We start from the raw sequence: 15,830 nt of genomic DNA, 5'->3' as shown, positions 1-15,830 counted from the left end.
ACAGTGGAACCTGTAGGGAATTCCTTCAAAATAAAAGCTACATTTTCGCAGGTAAATCATGTCAATGCATTACCAAGACCATTATAAGAAACAAACAAAGTTGGAATATTAGGAAAAATAGAATGCGTGAAGAATTATAATGTTATGGAATACGGTCAAAATATTAATGGGAAATTAGTGTCATTCTAACAACATTTTTTTAAAAGTCTCAATTTTATGAGAATAAACTGGAAATATGAGGGTAACTTAAAAGAATTAGTCAAAATATTACAGAATTTTTATATATTTTAAGTAGTTATATGAGAAACAAAGAAAACAATCTCATTTTATATAATATTTTTATAATATATTAAATAATATAATAATATAAATAATAAATATAAATATAATAATATTAAAAAACAAAATAAAAAATATATTTTTATTTTTTATATTATATTATATGAGAATGAAGACAAAATATTATTGGAATAAAGTCATATTCTACATTTCTTAATGAATTTTTGAATTTATGAATATTTAAAAAGAAATGTTATGAGAATAAACTGGAAACATGAGGGTAAATTAAAAGAATTAGTCGAAATATTACAGAATTTTTATATACTTTTTACTTTTTTAAGTACTTATATGAGAAACAAAGAAAACAATATAATGTATTTTATATTATATTTTTATAATACATTAAATCATATAATATAAATAAATATACATAATATAATATTAAAAAATAATATAAAAATATGATATAATAAAAATATTTTTTATTTTTTATATATTATACAGTATTATATTATATTATATTATATGAGAATGAAGTCAAAATATTATTGGAATAAAGTCATTCTACATTTTTTATGAATTTTTGAATATTTAAGTGTTTGGAAAATGTCACTCACAAACATGTTTGGACACCCAACAAAGAAGTACTTTTAAGTAGTTATATGAGAAACAAAGAAAACAATATAATGTAATTTTATATTATATTTTTATAATATATTAAATAATATCATAATATAAATAATAATATAATATTACAGTTGGGTGTGCAACCAATGAACCGCAATAAACGAGACATTACTGCGTTGGAGCTTCCAGGTACCACAATGAAAATGGCCACCGTGTCAAGATAATAAACAAACGTGTAAAAATGGCCGTCACTTGTGTACACGGATAGCACAAGTCTAGCGGCATCAGCTTTGCCTTGTCCTTTACATTGTTGTGCTCTTCCCTCCCCGTCCTTGCCTTCCAGCGGTCGTCTGGGTCCAGCTCGTTGTAGAGGGCCTCTCGACTGGATGCCAGAGTCTGCTTCCTCAGCTCCTTGGTGCGTTGCTCCCATACGGATTTGCTGAGACCTTTATTGTGGTTCTTATGCTGTTCCTTACTGTCCAACACAAAAAGCACAATGCAGCGGAGGCAAGTTAGAGGACGACTGCTGTACGGATATACGCTGAAACAGGTGGGAATGATGCGGAAACAAACACTAAAATTAGAAGCAGGTCATGAAGGCACACTGGATTGGGTTGAGGGCGAGAGGGATAAAAAGGCGGGGGGAAAAAACACAAATCAGGTGATAATTTGTTATAATTAGCAATGGCTGAAGACAGCTGGGATAGGCTCCAGCACCCCCCGCAACCTTCGTGAGGATAAGCGGTAAAATATAATGGATATTTTCATAGTTGGAGCATGGAAAACTGGTTTTAAATATGCTTTTTAACATTATTAGAGCCCTTTAGACATAAAATAACAACCCTATAGTCACTTTCACTCTCACATTTGCACATTTTTTACAATTTTGAGCCATGTAAGGATAAAAAGACGTGGGGAAAAAATGAAATCAGGTGATAATTTGTTATAATTAGCAATGGTTAAAGCTCAGTAACCTAATCATTAGTCATTAGGAGAACCTAGCATCTCATTTTAATCATTTAACTCACTTTAATCTTCGTGGGGATAAGCGGTAGAAAATGAATGAATTGATATTTTCATAGTTGGAGCATAGAAAACTGGTGTATGAGCTTCTAAATAAGCTTTTGAACATTATTAGAGCCCTTTAGACATAAAATAACACCCCTATAGTCACTTTCACTAACACATTTGCACATTTTTGACATTTTTGAGCCATGTAGGGATAAAAAGACGAGAAAAAAAAACACAAATCATGTGATAATTTGTTATAATTAGCAATGGTTAAAGCTCAGTAACCTGATGATTGGTCATTAGGAGAACCTAGCATCTCATTTTAATCATTTAACTCATTTTAATCTTCGTGGGGATAAGCGGTACGAAATGAATTAATTAATATTTTCATAGTTAGAGCATAGAAAACTGGTGTATGAGCTTCTAAATAAGCTTTTTAACATTATTAGAGCCCTTTAGACATAAAATAACACCCCTATAGTCACTTTCACTCTCACATTTGCACATTTTTGACATTTTTGAGCCATGTAGGGATAAAAAGACAATGAATTGATATTTTCATAGTTGGAGCATAGAAAACTGCTGTATGAGCTTCTCGCCCGAAGACAGCTGGGATAGGCTCCAGCCCCCCCCCCGCAACCTTCGTGAGGATGAGTGATAGAAAAAGAATGGATATTTTCATAGTTGGAGCATAGAAAACTGGTTTACGAGCTTGTAAATATGCTTTTTAACATTATTAGAGCCCTTTAGACATAAAATAACACCCCTATAGTCACTTTCACTATCACATTTGCACATTTTTGAGCTGATTTTGAACTGAGATCAAGTGATAATTTGTTATAATTAGCAATGGTTACGCTCAGTAACCTGATAATTGGTCATTAGGAGAAGCTAGCATCTCATTTTAATCTTGAATAGTTACCAAAAAAAATCACTCAGCATGACTGGATTGTGCGGCGTGGCAACAGAAAACGAACGCTTTGGAAAAAGAACTAGGTAGCAAAAGGAAAATACACAAAAGGTTGGAGACAAACCAACATGGAGAAGAAACAAGGAATGGCCGTAAAAGCCACGTAACAAAAGGATATTGAGAAAGAAATAAAGAACCAAATAAATAATAAATACCAGTCCAGAAAGGGGTCGGTAGCGTTGTGACAATCACTGTGTACTTTGTTGCTGAGGAGGGAAACAGTTGGTGAGTGAGATGGCACAAATAAAGGAGTGAGGATTTCATTCCAAAATGGATCCATCTCAAGAATAATAATAATAATAATAATAAAACACAAACACACAGTTTGGATTTGAAGAGTTCTCATTTTGGAATGCAACCCTGCATGTACACACAGACATGCACTAAATGTTGACTGCGATTCGAAATCCAAACAAAACCTGCTGTTGGTTTTTTTTTGTTTTTTTTTTAGAAGTGGATATCATAATTCATATTTGTACTACAGTATTTATCATCAGCTATATGTCTTTACTACAAAAAGAGCCAAGGAATTAATGAGTAAAATGTGATGCTTCACTAATGATTCATTGGGTCTTGAAGCAACAGAAGCAAAAGGGGTCATTTGCAGTATTTGGATGTAAGTTGGGCTGCACGGTGGAAAGTGGTTAGCGCGCAGGCCTCACAGCTCGGAGACCAGGGTTCAATTCCACCAAAAGAGGTAATTTGCAGTATTTGGATGAAAGTTGGGCTGCACCAGGGTTCAATTCCACCAAAAGGGGTAATTTGCAGTATTTGGATGCAAGCTGGGCTGCACGGTGGTTCAGTGGTTAGCACGCAGACCTCACAGCTCGGAGACCAGGGTTCAATTCCACCAAAAGGGGTAATTTGCAGTATTTGGATGCAAGCTGAGCTGCACGGTGGAAGAGTGGTTAGCGCCAGACCTCACAGCTCAGAGACCAGGGTTCAATTCCACCAAAAGGGGTACTTTGCAGTATTTGGATGCAAGCTGGGCTGCACGGTGGTTGAGTGGTTAGCGCGCAGACCTCACAGCTAGGAGACCAGGGTTCAATTCCACCATAGGGGTAATTTGCAGTATTTGGATGCAAGCTGAGCTGCACGGTGATCAAGTGATTAGCGCCAGACCGCACAGCTCAGAGACCAGGGTTCAATTCCACCAAAAGAGGTAATTTACAGTATTTGGATGCAAGTTGGGCTGCACGGTGGACGAGTGGTTAGCGCGTAGACCTCACCCTGGTCGGAGACTAGGGTTCAATTCCACCAAAAGGGGTAATTTGCAGTATTTGGATGCAAGCTGGGCTGCACGGTGATCGAGTGGTTAGCGCGCAGACCTCACCCTGGTCAGAGACCAGGGTTCAATTCCACCAAAAGGGGTAATTTGCAGTATTTGGATGCAAGCTGGGCTGCACGGTGATCGAGTGGTTAGCGCGCAGACCTCACAGCTAGGAGACCAGGGTTCAATTCCACCAAAAGGGGTAATTTGCAGTATTTGGATGCAAGCTGGGCTGCACGGTGATCGAGTGGTTAGCGCGCAGACCTCACAGCTAGGAGACCAGGGTTCAATTCCACCCTCTGCCATCTCTGTGTGGAGTTTGCATGTTCTCTCCGTGCATGCGTGAAACTCCGGTTTCCTCCCACATTCCAAAAACATGCTAAGTTAATTAGCGACTCCAAATTGTCCATAGGTATGAATGTGAGTGTGAATGGTTGTTTGTCTATATGTGCCCTGTGATTGGCTGGCCACCAGTCCAGGGTGTAGCCCGCCTCTCGCCTGAAGACAGCTGGGATAGGCTCCAGCATACCCATGACCGTCGTGAGGATAAGTGGTAGAAAATGAATGAATGAGTACACACTCAAAAGCACACACACACACAGACACACAGTGATGTGACATGAGGACATGTACTACACAAGCGTGTTTGTATGTGTGCATAATGTCATAATTCATAGCAGCAATGTGTGCAATACGTACACGACAGAGGTTACAGATGGCGCTAATGCACACGAAAGCTGCTTGCCAACCGCCAATAAACAACAGAAGAAGAAAAAAAAAACACCACGAAGAAGAACGCAGTCTGACAACTTTCCGATTGAGGCGGGTACAAGATACCTCAAATCGGATTGCGGATAGGAATATTCCGATTATATATTCATTCAGATTGGCACTTTTCTTTCGGAATGAGGTGTATACAAAGGTTTAAATAACCCGAATGGAATTGGATTATTTGGGTCCATGTAAACGTGGCTAATGTCCCTTAAATTGGGAACTAACTCCTACTGGTTTTGAGTAAAGAATGGTCAAAAATACTTAATATTCCGCAAAAAATATGAGTGTATTAGCGATGGAGTTCACTCACGCTGCAATGGAGAGGTTGGCAGCTGACAGCGGGCTGACTTCTGCCACCTCCTTGGCTTTCTGCAAGGCGATTTTCTGACTGGCAGCTTCCTCTTCCTCTTGCTCATCCTGTCGAGAAAGAGAGGAGGAAGAAGAAAAAAAATAAGACGTCAGTGAAAGTAAAAAAAAAAACAAAAAAAAAACAGCTCAGTCATGATGAGGTAACATTAAGCGGTGTAGCACCTTGGTTAGCTCCTGCGCGTTAGCCAAATTGTCCACAGCGATAGCCAAGAAGACATTCAGCAAAGTGTCTGTGTTAGAGTTACAGGAAATTCACTGTGTGGGAGTTCAATTTCCTGGTTTTGCATTACAGCGGGACTATACAGTATATCTAACTAACGTCACCGGAAGCCAATATAACGGCAAAACAGGATTAGCGTGACAAAAAAAACCCAACATGGCTGACAAAGGAAGCAAAGGATACAGTTGCCAAAAAGTGTGAGAACGATGAAGAAGACGGAGAAGGCCATGCCCTTGTTGACTCCGCCCTGAGATTTGATGCCGTCGTACATCACCATGTTCCAATCCTCGCCTGTCAGGATCTGAACACAAAGAATACATAGATGGCACCGTCAATACGACGAGGTACACCCTGGACCGGTGGCCAGCCAATCACAGGGCACATATAGACAAACGACCATTCACACTCACATTCATACCTATGGACAATTTGGAGTCGCCAATTAACCTAGCATGCATGTTGTTGGAATAATTTTACTTTATTTTAGTTTTATTGTGTGCGAGATTCATTGTTGTACGCCCCCCAAGTGCACATTCATTCATTTTCTAGCGCTTATCCTCACGGGGGTCATGGGTATGCTGGAGCCTATCCCAGCTGTCTTGGGCTGAGAGGCGGGGTACACCCTGGACTGGTGGCCAGCCAATCACAGGGCACATATAGACAAACAACCATTCACACTCACATTCATACCTATGGACAATTTGGAGTCGCTAATTAACCTAGCATGCATGTTGTTGGAATAATTTTACTTTATTTTAGTTTTATTGTGCGAGACACATTTTTGTACTTTGTATGGAAAATGTTGTAATAGAATTATTTTGTTTACCCCCCCCCCAAATGCACATTCATTCATTTTCTACCGCTTATCCTCACAAGGGTTGCAGGGGTGCTGAAGTCTATCCCAGCTGTCTTTGGGGTGACAGGCAGGGTACACCCTGGACTGGTGGCCAGCCAATCACAGGGCACATATAGACAAACAACCATTCACACTCACATTCATACCTATGGACAATTTGGAGTCGCCAATTAACCTAGCATGCATGTTGTTGGAATAATTTTACTTTATTTTAGTTTTATTGTGTGTGAGATTCATTCTTGTACGCCCCCCCCAAGTGCACATTCATTCATTTTCTTATCCTCACAAGGGTCATTGGTATGCTGGAGCCTATCCCAGCTGTCTTCGGGCGAGAGGCGGGGTACACCCTGGACTGGTCGCCAGCCAATCACAGGGCACATATAGACAAACAACCATTCACACTCACATTCATACCTATGGACAATTTGGAGTCGCTAATTAACCTAGCATGTTTTTGGAATGTGGGAGGAAACCGGAGTACCTGGAGAAAACCCAGAGATGGCCCAGGGTGGAATTGAACTCGGGTTTCCTAGCTACGAGGCATAGGCACTAACCACTCAACAAAATACAGCCACAGGAAGGAGAAAAAAACATTACAAAAATAAAGTTGCAATGCTAAAAAAAAATGGGGAGAAAAAAAGGGGCAAAGACCAAAAAATATATTAGCATATTAGCTTTCATTCGTTGGTATGTGGCCCTCGATGGAATACATGTACAAAAATGTGTTGCACATCCAAAAAACAACAACAACAACAACAACAACAACACAATAGCAATAGTGTTGAATGAAGGAACTCTCCCATTGGAGTACAATTGGAGTAAAGTGAAGTCAGCATAGCTTGATATAAAAACATTTCTATCACAATAAAAGAGCAACAATTAGAGGCTCTCTTTTGTAAATACTTTTTTTTTTTTTTTTTTTTTAAAGACTGTTTCCGACCTCTTTTCTGCCCCGCTGTCCCTCCGCCTACCTGAAACACTGTCATTATTGCTGCCGGGAAGGTATCGAAGTTGGTTGGAGGCGTGCCATTTTCAAAATTAAACCTAATAGGAAAGAGAGCAAATGGGCAAAAAGTGAGAGGAGTTTGGGAGATGGGGGGGGGGGCTAAAACATGTCTCCCGTAAAATATGATATGAAATAAAGCGGCACTTACTGTCCGCCAAAGAGCTGCATGCCCAGCAGGGCAAACACGACTATGAAGAGGAAGAGGAGGAAGAGCAAGCTGATGATGGACTTCATGGAGTTCAGCAAAGACACCACAAGGTTCCGTAAAGATGCCCAGTACCTGGAAAAAAACGGACACGGAGCGTTACATTGAAGGATGCTCCTTACAAACAATGAATCAAGGGTGTCCAAACTGCGGCCTGGGGCTGTTTTTTGCACACTGTGGCATATTACAAACATTAAGTAGTAATATTGCCAGGGCGGAATGTTTCAAGTGGTCCTGATGCTGCATCATCAGTGGAATGAGACTTTATGGAATAAGGTCAAAATAATAATAATAATAATAAAAAAAAAAGGAATACGTTTTTTTTAAAGTTTCAATTTTATCAGAATAAACTGGAAATATGAGGGTAAATTAAAAGAATTAGTCGAAATATTACAGAATTTTTATATTTTTTAATGTAGTTATATGTGAAACAAAGAAAACAATATAATGTCATTTTATATTATATTCTTTATAATATATTAAATAATATAAATATGAAATATAATAATATAATAATATAATAAAATAATATTAAAAAATATAATATAATCAAAATATATTTTACTTTTTTATATTCATTTTTATTATATATATATATTAAATAATATCAATAAATATAAATATAATATATTAATATAATAAAAAATGTTACAAAATATAATATAATAATATTTTTATATTATTTTTTATTATATTATATATTAAATAATATAAATAAGAAATATAAATATAATAATAATATAATAATGTAATAAAAATAATATTTAAAAAATAATATAATAATAAAAATATATTTTTATTATATTATTTTATTTTTGGTTATATTATAATAATATAATACAAAATAATATAAAAAATACAATATAATAAAAATATATTTTTATTCTTTACATTATTTTTTATTATATTATATTCTATGAAAATGAAGTCAAAATATAATGGGAATAAGGTCATTCTATGTTTTTTAGAAGAAACTAAAAATATTTGGAAAATGTCAGCCGCAAACAAGTTTGGACACCCCTGGAATAAGAGCACAGCAACGGCTTCAAAAGAAGATGCTCACTTGGTGACCTTGAAGATCCTCAATAACCTGAGAGCTCGTAAAACACTGATGCCGAATGAAGTCCCCGGCTGGATAATGGACCACAGCACTTCAAATATGCTACCACATATCACCTATTGCAAAATGCAAGGAGATGTGACGTCTTATTAGCCGCCATAACGCTCATCAGAAGACAGAATCGAGGTGGGTCGCAGCGCCGCTTACAATGCAGTCGAAGCAGTTGAAAGAGGAGTTGAGGTATGCCTGCCTTCCAAGGCCGTACATCTTGACAAACATCTCCGTCAAGAAGATCCCCAGGAAGATAAATTCAGCGTAAACTAGCAGGAGGGAAAGCGGAGAAAAATAAGCGACCGACACAGAAGAAACAGGAAACCATCCATTCTGGTATCTGTGGGATATCTCGCCACTCGATGCCACCGACTGCCGTAGCGTTACAGACACAATAGACCCACTTAAGAATGAATTAGTATTAAATAAAATACAAGAACCGGGTGTGTCCGACTCACATAAGAAATCTGAGAGGGGTTCCGGCTGGTCGTAGTGGACCACGGCCACACACAACGTGTTCAGGCCCACCAGACACAGCACGGTCCAGTAGAAGGCCTGCGACTTGACGATGTGGCGGATTAAGAAGCGTAACCGCCTTTCCCGCCTCTTGAAAGTGGATCCTTCCAGTTTGGAGCTTTTTAAGCTGGCACGGGCAAACGGTGACCCTGAGAGGTGAGGAAACATAAAAACATAAACATAATAATAGCATGAACCAAACAATATATTTTCTTGGACAGGACATTTTCATATTTTGTTATTCATTTCCGATGTTTTGGGGGCGTTATTCTCGTAAAATTATGAAGGGAAATAAATTGTACTCTGATGAGAAATTAATATTATGAGGAAAATGTCATTTTGTCATAGCATCGATTTGAAATATTAAAGATAAAAACATTTTTTAATGTTTATAATAATATTATGAGAAATAAACCAACAAAGTTAAAACATAAAGTCAAAATATTATGGAACTAAAGTCATAATTATGAAAAGAAAAACATGGATTAAAGATAAAGACTTTTTTTTTTTAAATGGTATATAATAATATTATGAGAAATAAACCAAAAAAGTTGGAAAATGTTAGAATAAAGTCAAAATATTATGGAACTAAAGTCATAATTATGAAAAGAAAAACATGGATTAAAGATAAAGACTTTTTTTTTTAAATGGTATATAATAATATTATGAGAAATAAACCAAAAAAGTTGGAAAATGTTAGAATAAAGTCAAAATATTATGGAACTAAAGTCATAATTATGAAAAGAAAAACATGGATTAAAGATAAAGACTTTTTTTTTTAAATGGTATATAATAATAATATGAGAAATAAACCAAAAAAGTTGGAAAATGTTAGAGTAAAGTCAAAATATTATGGAACTAAAGTCATAATTATGAAAAGAAAAATGTGGAAAGCAGAAACTAAGTGAAAAGTCGCCATTCTAACAATAAAAAAGTTGCACTTTTTACAAAACTAAACTGACATTTTAAAAAAATTATAAAATAATGGCATTTTAGTGGCATAAAATTAAAATGTTACAGAAAAAAATGTGCATTTGAAATAAAACAAAATAAAGTTGTATTGTTTTGGAAAATTAGGCCAGGGGAAAGAAGTTATGATATTGTGGAAATAAAGTCAAAATATGAAGAGAATAAAATTACTATATAACAAAAATAAAATGTACAAAAATATTTTTTTAAAACATTGAAATATTTGTAAAAAAAATGTAAACATTAGTAAAAAAAAGAGAAAAGAAAAGAAGTTATGATATTGTGTGAATAAAGTAAAAATATATAAAATAACACTAATATATTAAAAAAATAAAATTTACAAATGCAAAAAATGCATAAATGAGTTTTTTTTTAAAAGAGCAAAGTTAATAGTAGTAATTAGCTTTTCACATACATGACAAAGCTGAGATGCAGGGTTTTTTTTAAATATATATAACAGTTTGGCATATCTTACAACCTTATTATTATTATTATTATTATTATTATTACGTCCTTGCATCCGTTCCTTTTTCACGATGCCACCCTGGACACCCTGCTTTTTAGAGGTTTAATGTGATGTTTGCTTCATAAAAATGTGAATGGGCAGATGGAGAAGGCGGGACATTGGGTGTTTATACGGTTTGACAACGTGAAAACATAAGTAACAATCTGCTGCGGCTATGGCAGTTAAAAAGGGTGGGGCGGGGAGGGGGAGACAAGTGTGGGGAGGGGGGGTTGAAGAAAGAAAACGGTAACACGAGCGGGGGGGGGGTTTACATCAGCAAAGGGGAGAATGAAGGAGAGACAAGGAGAGAAGGGTCAGGTGATGCTGATATGCAAGATAGCATCTGTATGTACTATACCTGTGGTTTGCCTTTGTGTGTGTGTGTGTGTTTCAGTGTGTGTGTTTCAGTGTGTGTGTGTGTGTGTGTCTCACCGACAGCCAGGTCTCCCTCCCCCTCATCTGGGTTTAGAAGCTCGGCTTTGCTCTTATGGTTCTTGGTGGCTCTCCTGCGGGAGCCTGCAGCAGAAAGCAGCAGTTGACTGAATTGAATCGGCGTTGTATGCAATAGCGTACATTGTGTGGACGCTGGGAATCGAGCGTTCACGCTAATGCTACTGTTTGTCTTCCGCACGTAATCCATGTCTCCGATTCAAACTTAATCAAAGAAGAAAAAACGCGCAGCTCGGTTAGCGACGGGGGCGAGGGGGAGTGATTGCTTTCATGCAGGATATTGGACTTTCGGTGGCGATGGCGTGTTGTTGACGCTGCGGCGGCGGATGTAACCTCGTATTTGCACGGTGTCTGGGGATTGCAGTGTTATGCTGTGACGACATATAGTACACAATTCTTTTTTTTTTCTTCGGTTTCGCTCAGCATCCACATATTTTTATTGGCAATATCGATATTACGCGCTAACAATGGATCTGCATGATCGATCGATAGCGATGCGCCCGAGATGGATCTATCGTTAGCGCAATTGATCAATTTCTGCGCTCAATATGGATATAACCGAGACTGGAGACCGATGTTTGACACTGCGCTAATGATATAATGACAATCGTTGATCTGCTAATTGCATAAAATGACAGGGTTAGGGTTAAAGTTAGGGTTAGGGGTTAGGCTTCACACTCCCCCCGCCGAGAACGGTAACAAAGTGAACTGCTTGACAATTAATCAAAGATTTCAAATTTAAATGCATCGACTTCTTGTTGATTCTTGTAAGTAACAACGCTCAGCAATGCCATCTGTTGGCATCTAAACAAACTACAACACATCCATCCCGGGCGCAGTAATATTATATTACTATATTATAGATCCATCGATTGATGGTATATTATATACCATCAATCGATGGATCTATCTCGGGCACAGTGCTATCGATCGATCGCGCATATCCATCGTTAGCGCGTAACAAAAGCAGCCATTTGTTCTATTTTTAAAATGCGGCATTTAGCATTCATTCATATAAAGAGACAACACAGCAGCAGTCAAGAACAGTAAAAAAAAAAAAAATCCTACCATCGTAATCGTTGTCATTTTCATCATCTGCCAAGAGAACCTCTTCTACAAAAAAAAAACACACACACATATCATATATTTGACATATATACTTATTGTGTGGAAATATGGGGTCTTCACTCGCTAAATGTACTGCAAAAAAGGTCAGTAAGGATAATTCATAATGCCGCCTACAGAGAACATACTAACTCCTTATTTCTTAAATCACAAATACTTCAACTTGCTTATATAGTTCATCTTCAAACAGCTAAAATAATACATAAGGCTAAAAATAACCAATTACCTAAAAATGTCATCCAATACTTGAAATATGATCTCAGGGAAGAACTACATTTGAAACACTTATATGCTAGGACTACTACTAGTACTAGCATTTCAGTATGTGGAATCAAACTATGGAATGGATTGAGTAAGTATATCACTATATTGACACTTGAATTAAAAATTAAATTAAAATAAATTAAAATTATATTACGAAAGCAGGAAGTGAACAAATGTAACAGTTACTGATGATGTGCTATATATATCACTATATTGACACTTACTATGGTACCCATTATGTCATTGGATGGTCATATCACCTTGTACTTTGGTACGTGACAAAAAATAAAAATAAATAAAATAAATAAATTAAAATTAAGTTTAAAAAAACAAAATAAAAGAAAATTTAAATAAATTAAAACTATATTAGGAAATCAGGAAGTGAACAAATAACAGTTACAGCTTTTTATATATGTTACTGTATGGTCATATCGTGCATTATTAAAAAACAAAAAAACAAAAAACCCTTAAAATGTATTATGGAAAGCAGGAAGTGAACAAATGTAACAGTTACTGATTGTAAAAGTACCAGATGGAGGGGTAGGATTTAATAAGCTTTGCTTCTTCCTACTCCTTTTGTGAAAACTTTTGTGGAACTGTGAACTGATTATGGGATGCATTCAATTGTAATCTGATGCATGTTCAAATTAAATTAAACCAATTACCATTACATTACAATTACTCTTTTCTATTATCAAATACAACCACCGTTGCACCCTTTGTTTTTATACTGGTATAGATTGTCTATTCAAGAAGATCAAAGCTCTGTCCTCAGTTTGCACTGCACAATCCTCCTTCCATCTCGTTTCTGCATCTGTCCTGCAGCCCTCAGCACATGCTTTATGCTAACAAGACAACCGTTGAACGTTAACTGCGGGCAGTAATGAGCATCTCGGATGTTAACGGACTTTAGAAGCGTAAAAAAAAAGCTTCAAGGTGTCGATTAAAAACCTCGGTACTTATATGGACGACGCCATTTACCAGCTTTGCAGATCCACTCCAGGTATCCGTTGAGTTCTCTTTCAATCTGCTGCTGCCGTCTGAGCTTCAGGAACTCGCTTCTGTTTTCGACTCGCTCTCTCTCTTTGGCAAACTCGCTGCGAGGACACACAAAAGGCAGAAGACACGCTATTGGACGTGTCTCGTCCTGGAAATATCAGTGACTTCACAGTGCAGAGCCTTACCCGGACAACACACCGAGCACCAGGTTGAGCATGAAGAAGGAGCCGATGATGATGAGGGGGATGAAGTACATCCAGTTCCATGTGCTCCCTGAGGCGTCGTTGCTCTGGAAACGCATACACAGGCATTATAAGTTAGCAAGGTTGTTGTGATTAGCGGCAAAGGTTTACAAAGCAGTTGCAATGCCAGCACTGGAGAGAGCGATTGGAGGCCAACCACAGTGTTTTTCTATCTTCTGATTGGCCCCGCCCTCTCCGGAGCATAGTATAAATATGTCGCGCTGCATTCGGGGTGCTGCAGTCTCGTCGTGGATTGGTTTAGGGCAGGCCACACAGCTAGGAGACCCGAGTTCGATTCCACCCTCGTGCATGCATAGGTTTTCTCCGGGGACTCCGGTTTCCTCCAACATTCCAAAAAGATGCTAAGTTAATTGGCGACTCCAAATTGTCCATATGTATGAATGTGAGTGTGAATGGTTGTTTGACTATATGTGCCATGTGATTGGCTGGCCAAAATGCAAACACAAGATGCATTCAAAGACATGTGATGATATGTAATATCCTACACTGACCAGTAGGTGTCGGTAATGTTACTATATTTGATCATAGGAATGTAAAGGTGACTATAGGGATGCTATTTCATGTCATAAGCCTTTAGCTTCATTGCTAACCCAAAGCAAAACAGGGCGGGTAACAGGGTAGGGTAACAGTATGGGCGGGGCAAAATCATGTTAATTGTGTCCGGTGTACACACAGCTTTAAGCTTTGGTATCAAGGTGGGGGGCCTCAAACTAGCATCCCACGGGCCAAATGCAGCCCGTGGGCCGCAAGTTTGAGACCCCTGATTTAAGGTCTAGTGAATGTGTTATCTTGAGCAGATAAGCGCAAACCTGTGGCTGTAATCAAATCATTCATTCCTAAGAATTTAAGAACGAGACTGTATTTAAGACATTTTATAAAAGATTTTAAATAGAATTTTAGACATTCAAATGATTACGCAACACAGATACGCTGTAAAAATTCTGAATTCTTTCTTTGTTTTCCGTCAAACTGATCCTGTTGAACATCAGTGCACTACAAGAAAGCGTTCCTGTTGTCCTTCTGTGTCCTGTTTAGTCATCCATTATTTCCTTCAATCCTTTCTACTTGAATCCCCCCCCGTCCGTCCTTTCTGTGCGTTCCATCAAATCCCTGGTTCCACCCTCTCGCTGATCAACATCCCCTTCCCCGCGCCCACCTCCACTCTACCTCCCTATGGGTTATTTCCCTAATAGCCCCCTACCTCGCGTCCCCCGTCCCCGTTCTGTTCCTGTGCATACATGGGGAATCTGGCACTGCCGCTATGTACCCAATGTACCGCAGACCCTTTTTTTTTTTTTTTTTTTTCTACCATTAAACTTTTATCACTTCTCTCCCCGGCAGCTGCAAGAATAACTCGGGCTGAACAGGCCCTTTTAAATATAGAGCAGCACCGGGAAAGAGGGACACGGGGGGAGAGACATAGGGAGCGGTAGGGAGCAAATGAAGAAAATACAACATGTGAGGAATGTTGAAAAGAAAAACAGCCCAAGGTGTACAGGTAGGGGAGCTGGATTAATAACCCTCGGAGTTCCTTCATCCGGTTTTCATAGCAGCGACGCCGTTGTTCAACAGTGTGAACACATGAATCATTGTTTTTAAAAGAACGCACACGGGACAACAGCCTTTCCCACCCACATATTGTCTACATATATAACCTACACCGTTCCAGAAACCGCAGGTCTCTATATATATATAAAAATATATATATATTTTTTTGATTAAGTAAATGCTTTTTTCCCCCGCAAACATCGCCAAACAGACATCGCCATTTTCATCCTACTCCTGGGAACTAAAACCACTAAAGTTGTGTTCTTAAGGGTCGGAATTTAACAGACTTTATCATGGATACTTTGGAGTTTAGGACTTTGTTACTAATCATTGACCGGTGGTCGAGTGGTTAGCGCGCAGACCTCACAGATTGGAATCACCTCGGCTGCACGGTGGTTGAGTGGTTAGCGCGCAGACCTCAGATTGGAATCACCTCATCTGCACGGCAGTCGAGTGGTTAGCGCAAAGATCTCGCATATTGGAATCGCCTCGG

At 38.0% G+C, this 15,830-nt stretch overlaps 1 protein-coding gene across 17 annotated transcripts in view; it reads right to left on the bottom strand.

The window, feature by feature from the left end:
* The window catches only part of cacna1aa (calcium channel, voltage-dependent, P/Q type, alpha 1A subunit, a), a 107,039-nt gene that overhangs the window by 61,209 nt on the left and 30,000 nt on the right, over positions 1-15,830 (bottom strand). For 9 of the 17 annotated variants that reach the window (XM_078797062.1, XM_078797069.1, XM_078797072.1 and 6 more), the window contains exons 7-20: positions 13,712-13,815; positions 13,509-13,624; positions 12,207-12,251; positions 11,121-11,204; positions 9,157-9,363; positions 8,855-8,967; positions 8,651-8,763; positions 7,531-7,662; positions 7,348-7,420; positions 5,704-5,821; positions 5,463-5,530; positions 5,242-5,348; positions 3,043-3,093; positions 1,213-1,381 (exon numbers count right to left, since the gene is read on the bottom strand). In XM_078797062.1, coding sequence (XP_078653188.1) covers positions 1,213-1,381; positions 3,043-3,093; positions 5,242-5,348; positions 5,463-5,530; positions 5,704-5,821; positions 7,348-7,420; positions 7,531-7,662; positions 8,651-8,763; positions 8,855-8,967; positions 9,157-9,363; positions 11,121-11,204; positions 12,207-12,251; positions 13,509-13,624; positions 13,712-13,815 — 1,500 coding nt within the window. The remainder of the gene's footprint in view (positions 1-1,212; positions 1,382-3,042; positions 3,094-5,241; positions 5,349-5,462; positions 5,531-5,703; positions 5,822-7,347; positions 7,421-7,530; positions 7,663-8,650; positions 8,764-8,854; positions 8,968-9,156; positions 9,364-11,120; positions 11,205-12,206; positions 12,252-13,508; positions 13,625-13,711; positions 13,816-15,830) is intronic. The other 8 variants (XM_078797071.1, XM_078797076.1, XM_078797074.1 and 5 more) reach the window with 3 other exon arrangements.

This window comes from Doryrhamphus excisus, linkage group LG16 (genome assembly GCF_037039965.1).
Source record: "Doryrhamphus excisus strain RoL-2023G ecotype Guam linkage group LG16, RoL_Dexc_Guam_v1.1, whole genome shotgun sequence".
Taxonomy (NCBI): Eukaryota; Metazoa; Chordata; class Actinopteri; order Syngnathiformes; family Syngnathidae; genus Doryrhamphus; species Doryrhamphus excisus.
The sequence above is the reverse complement of the archived record's forward strand: the minus strand, read 5'-3'. Positions and strand labels throughout refer to the sequence as shown.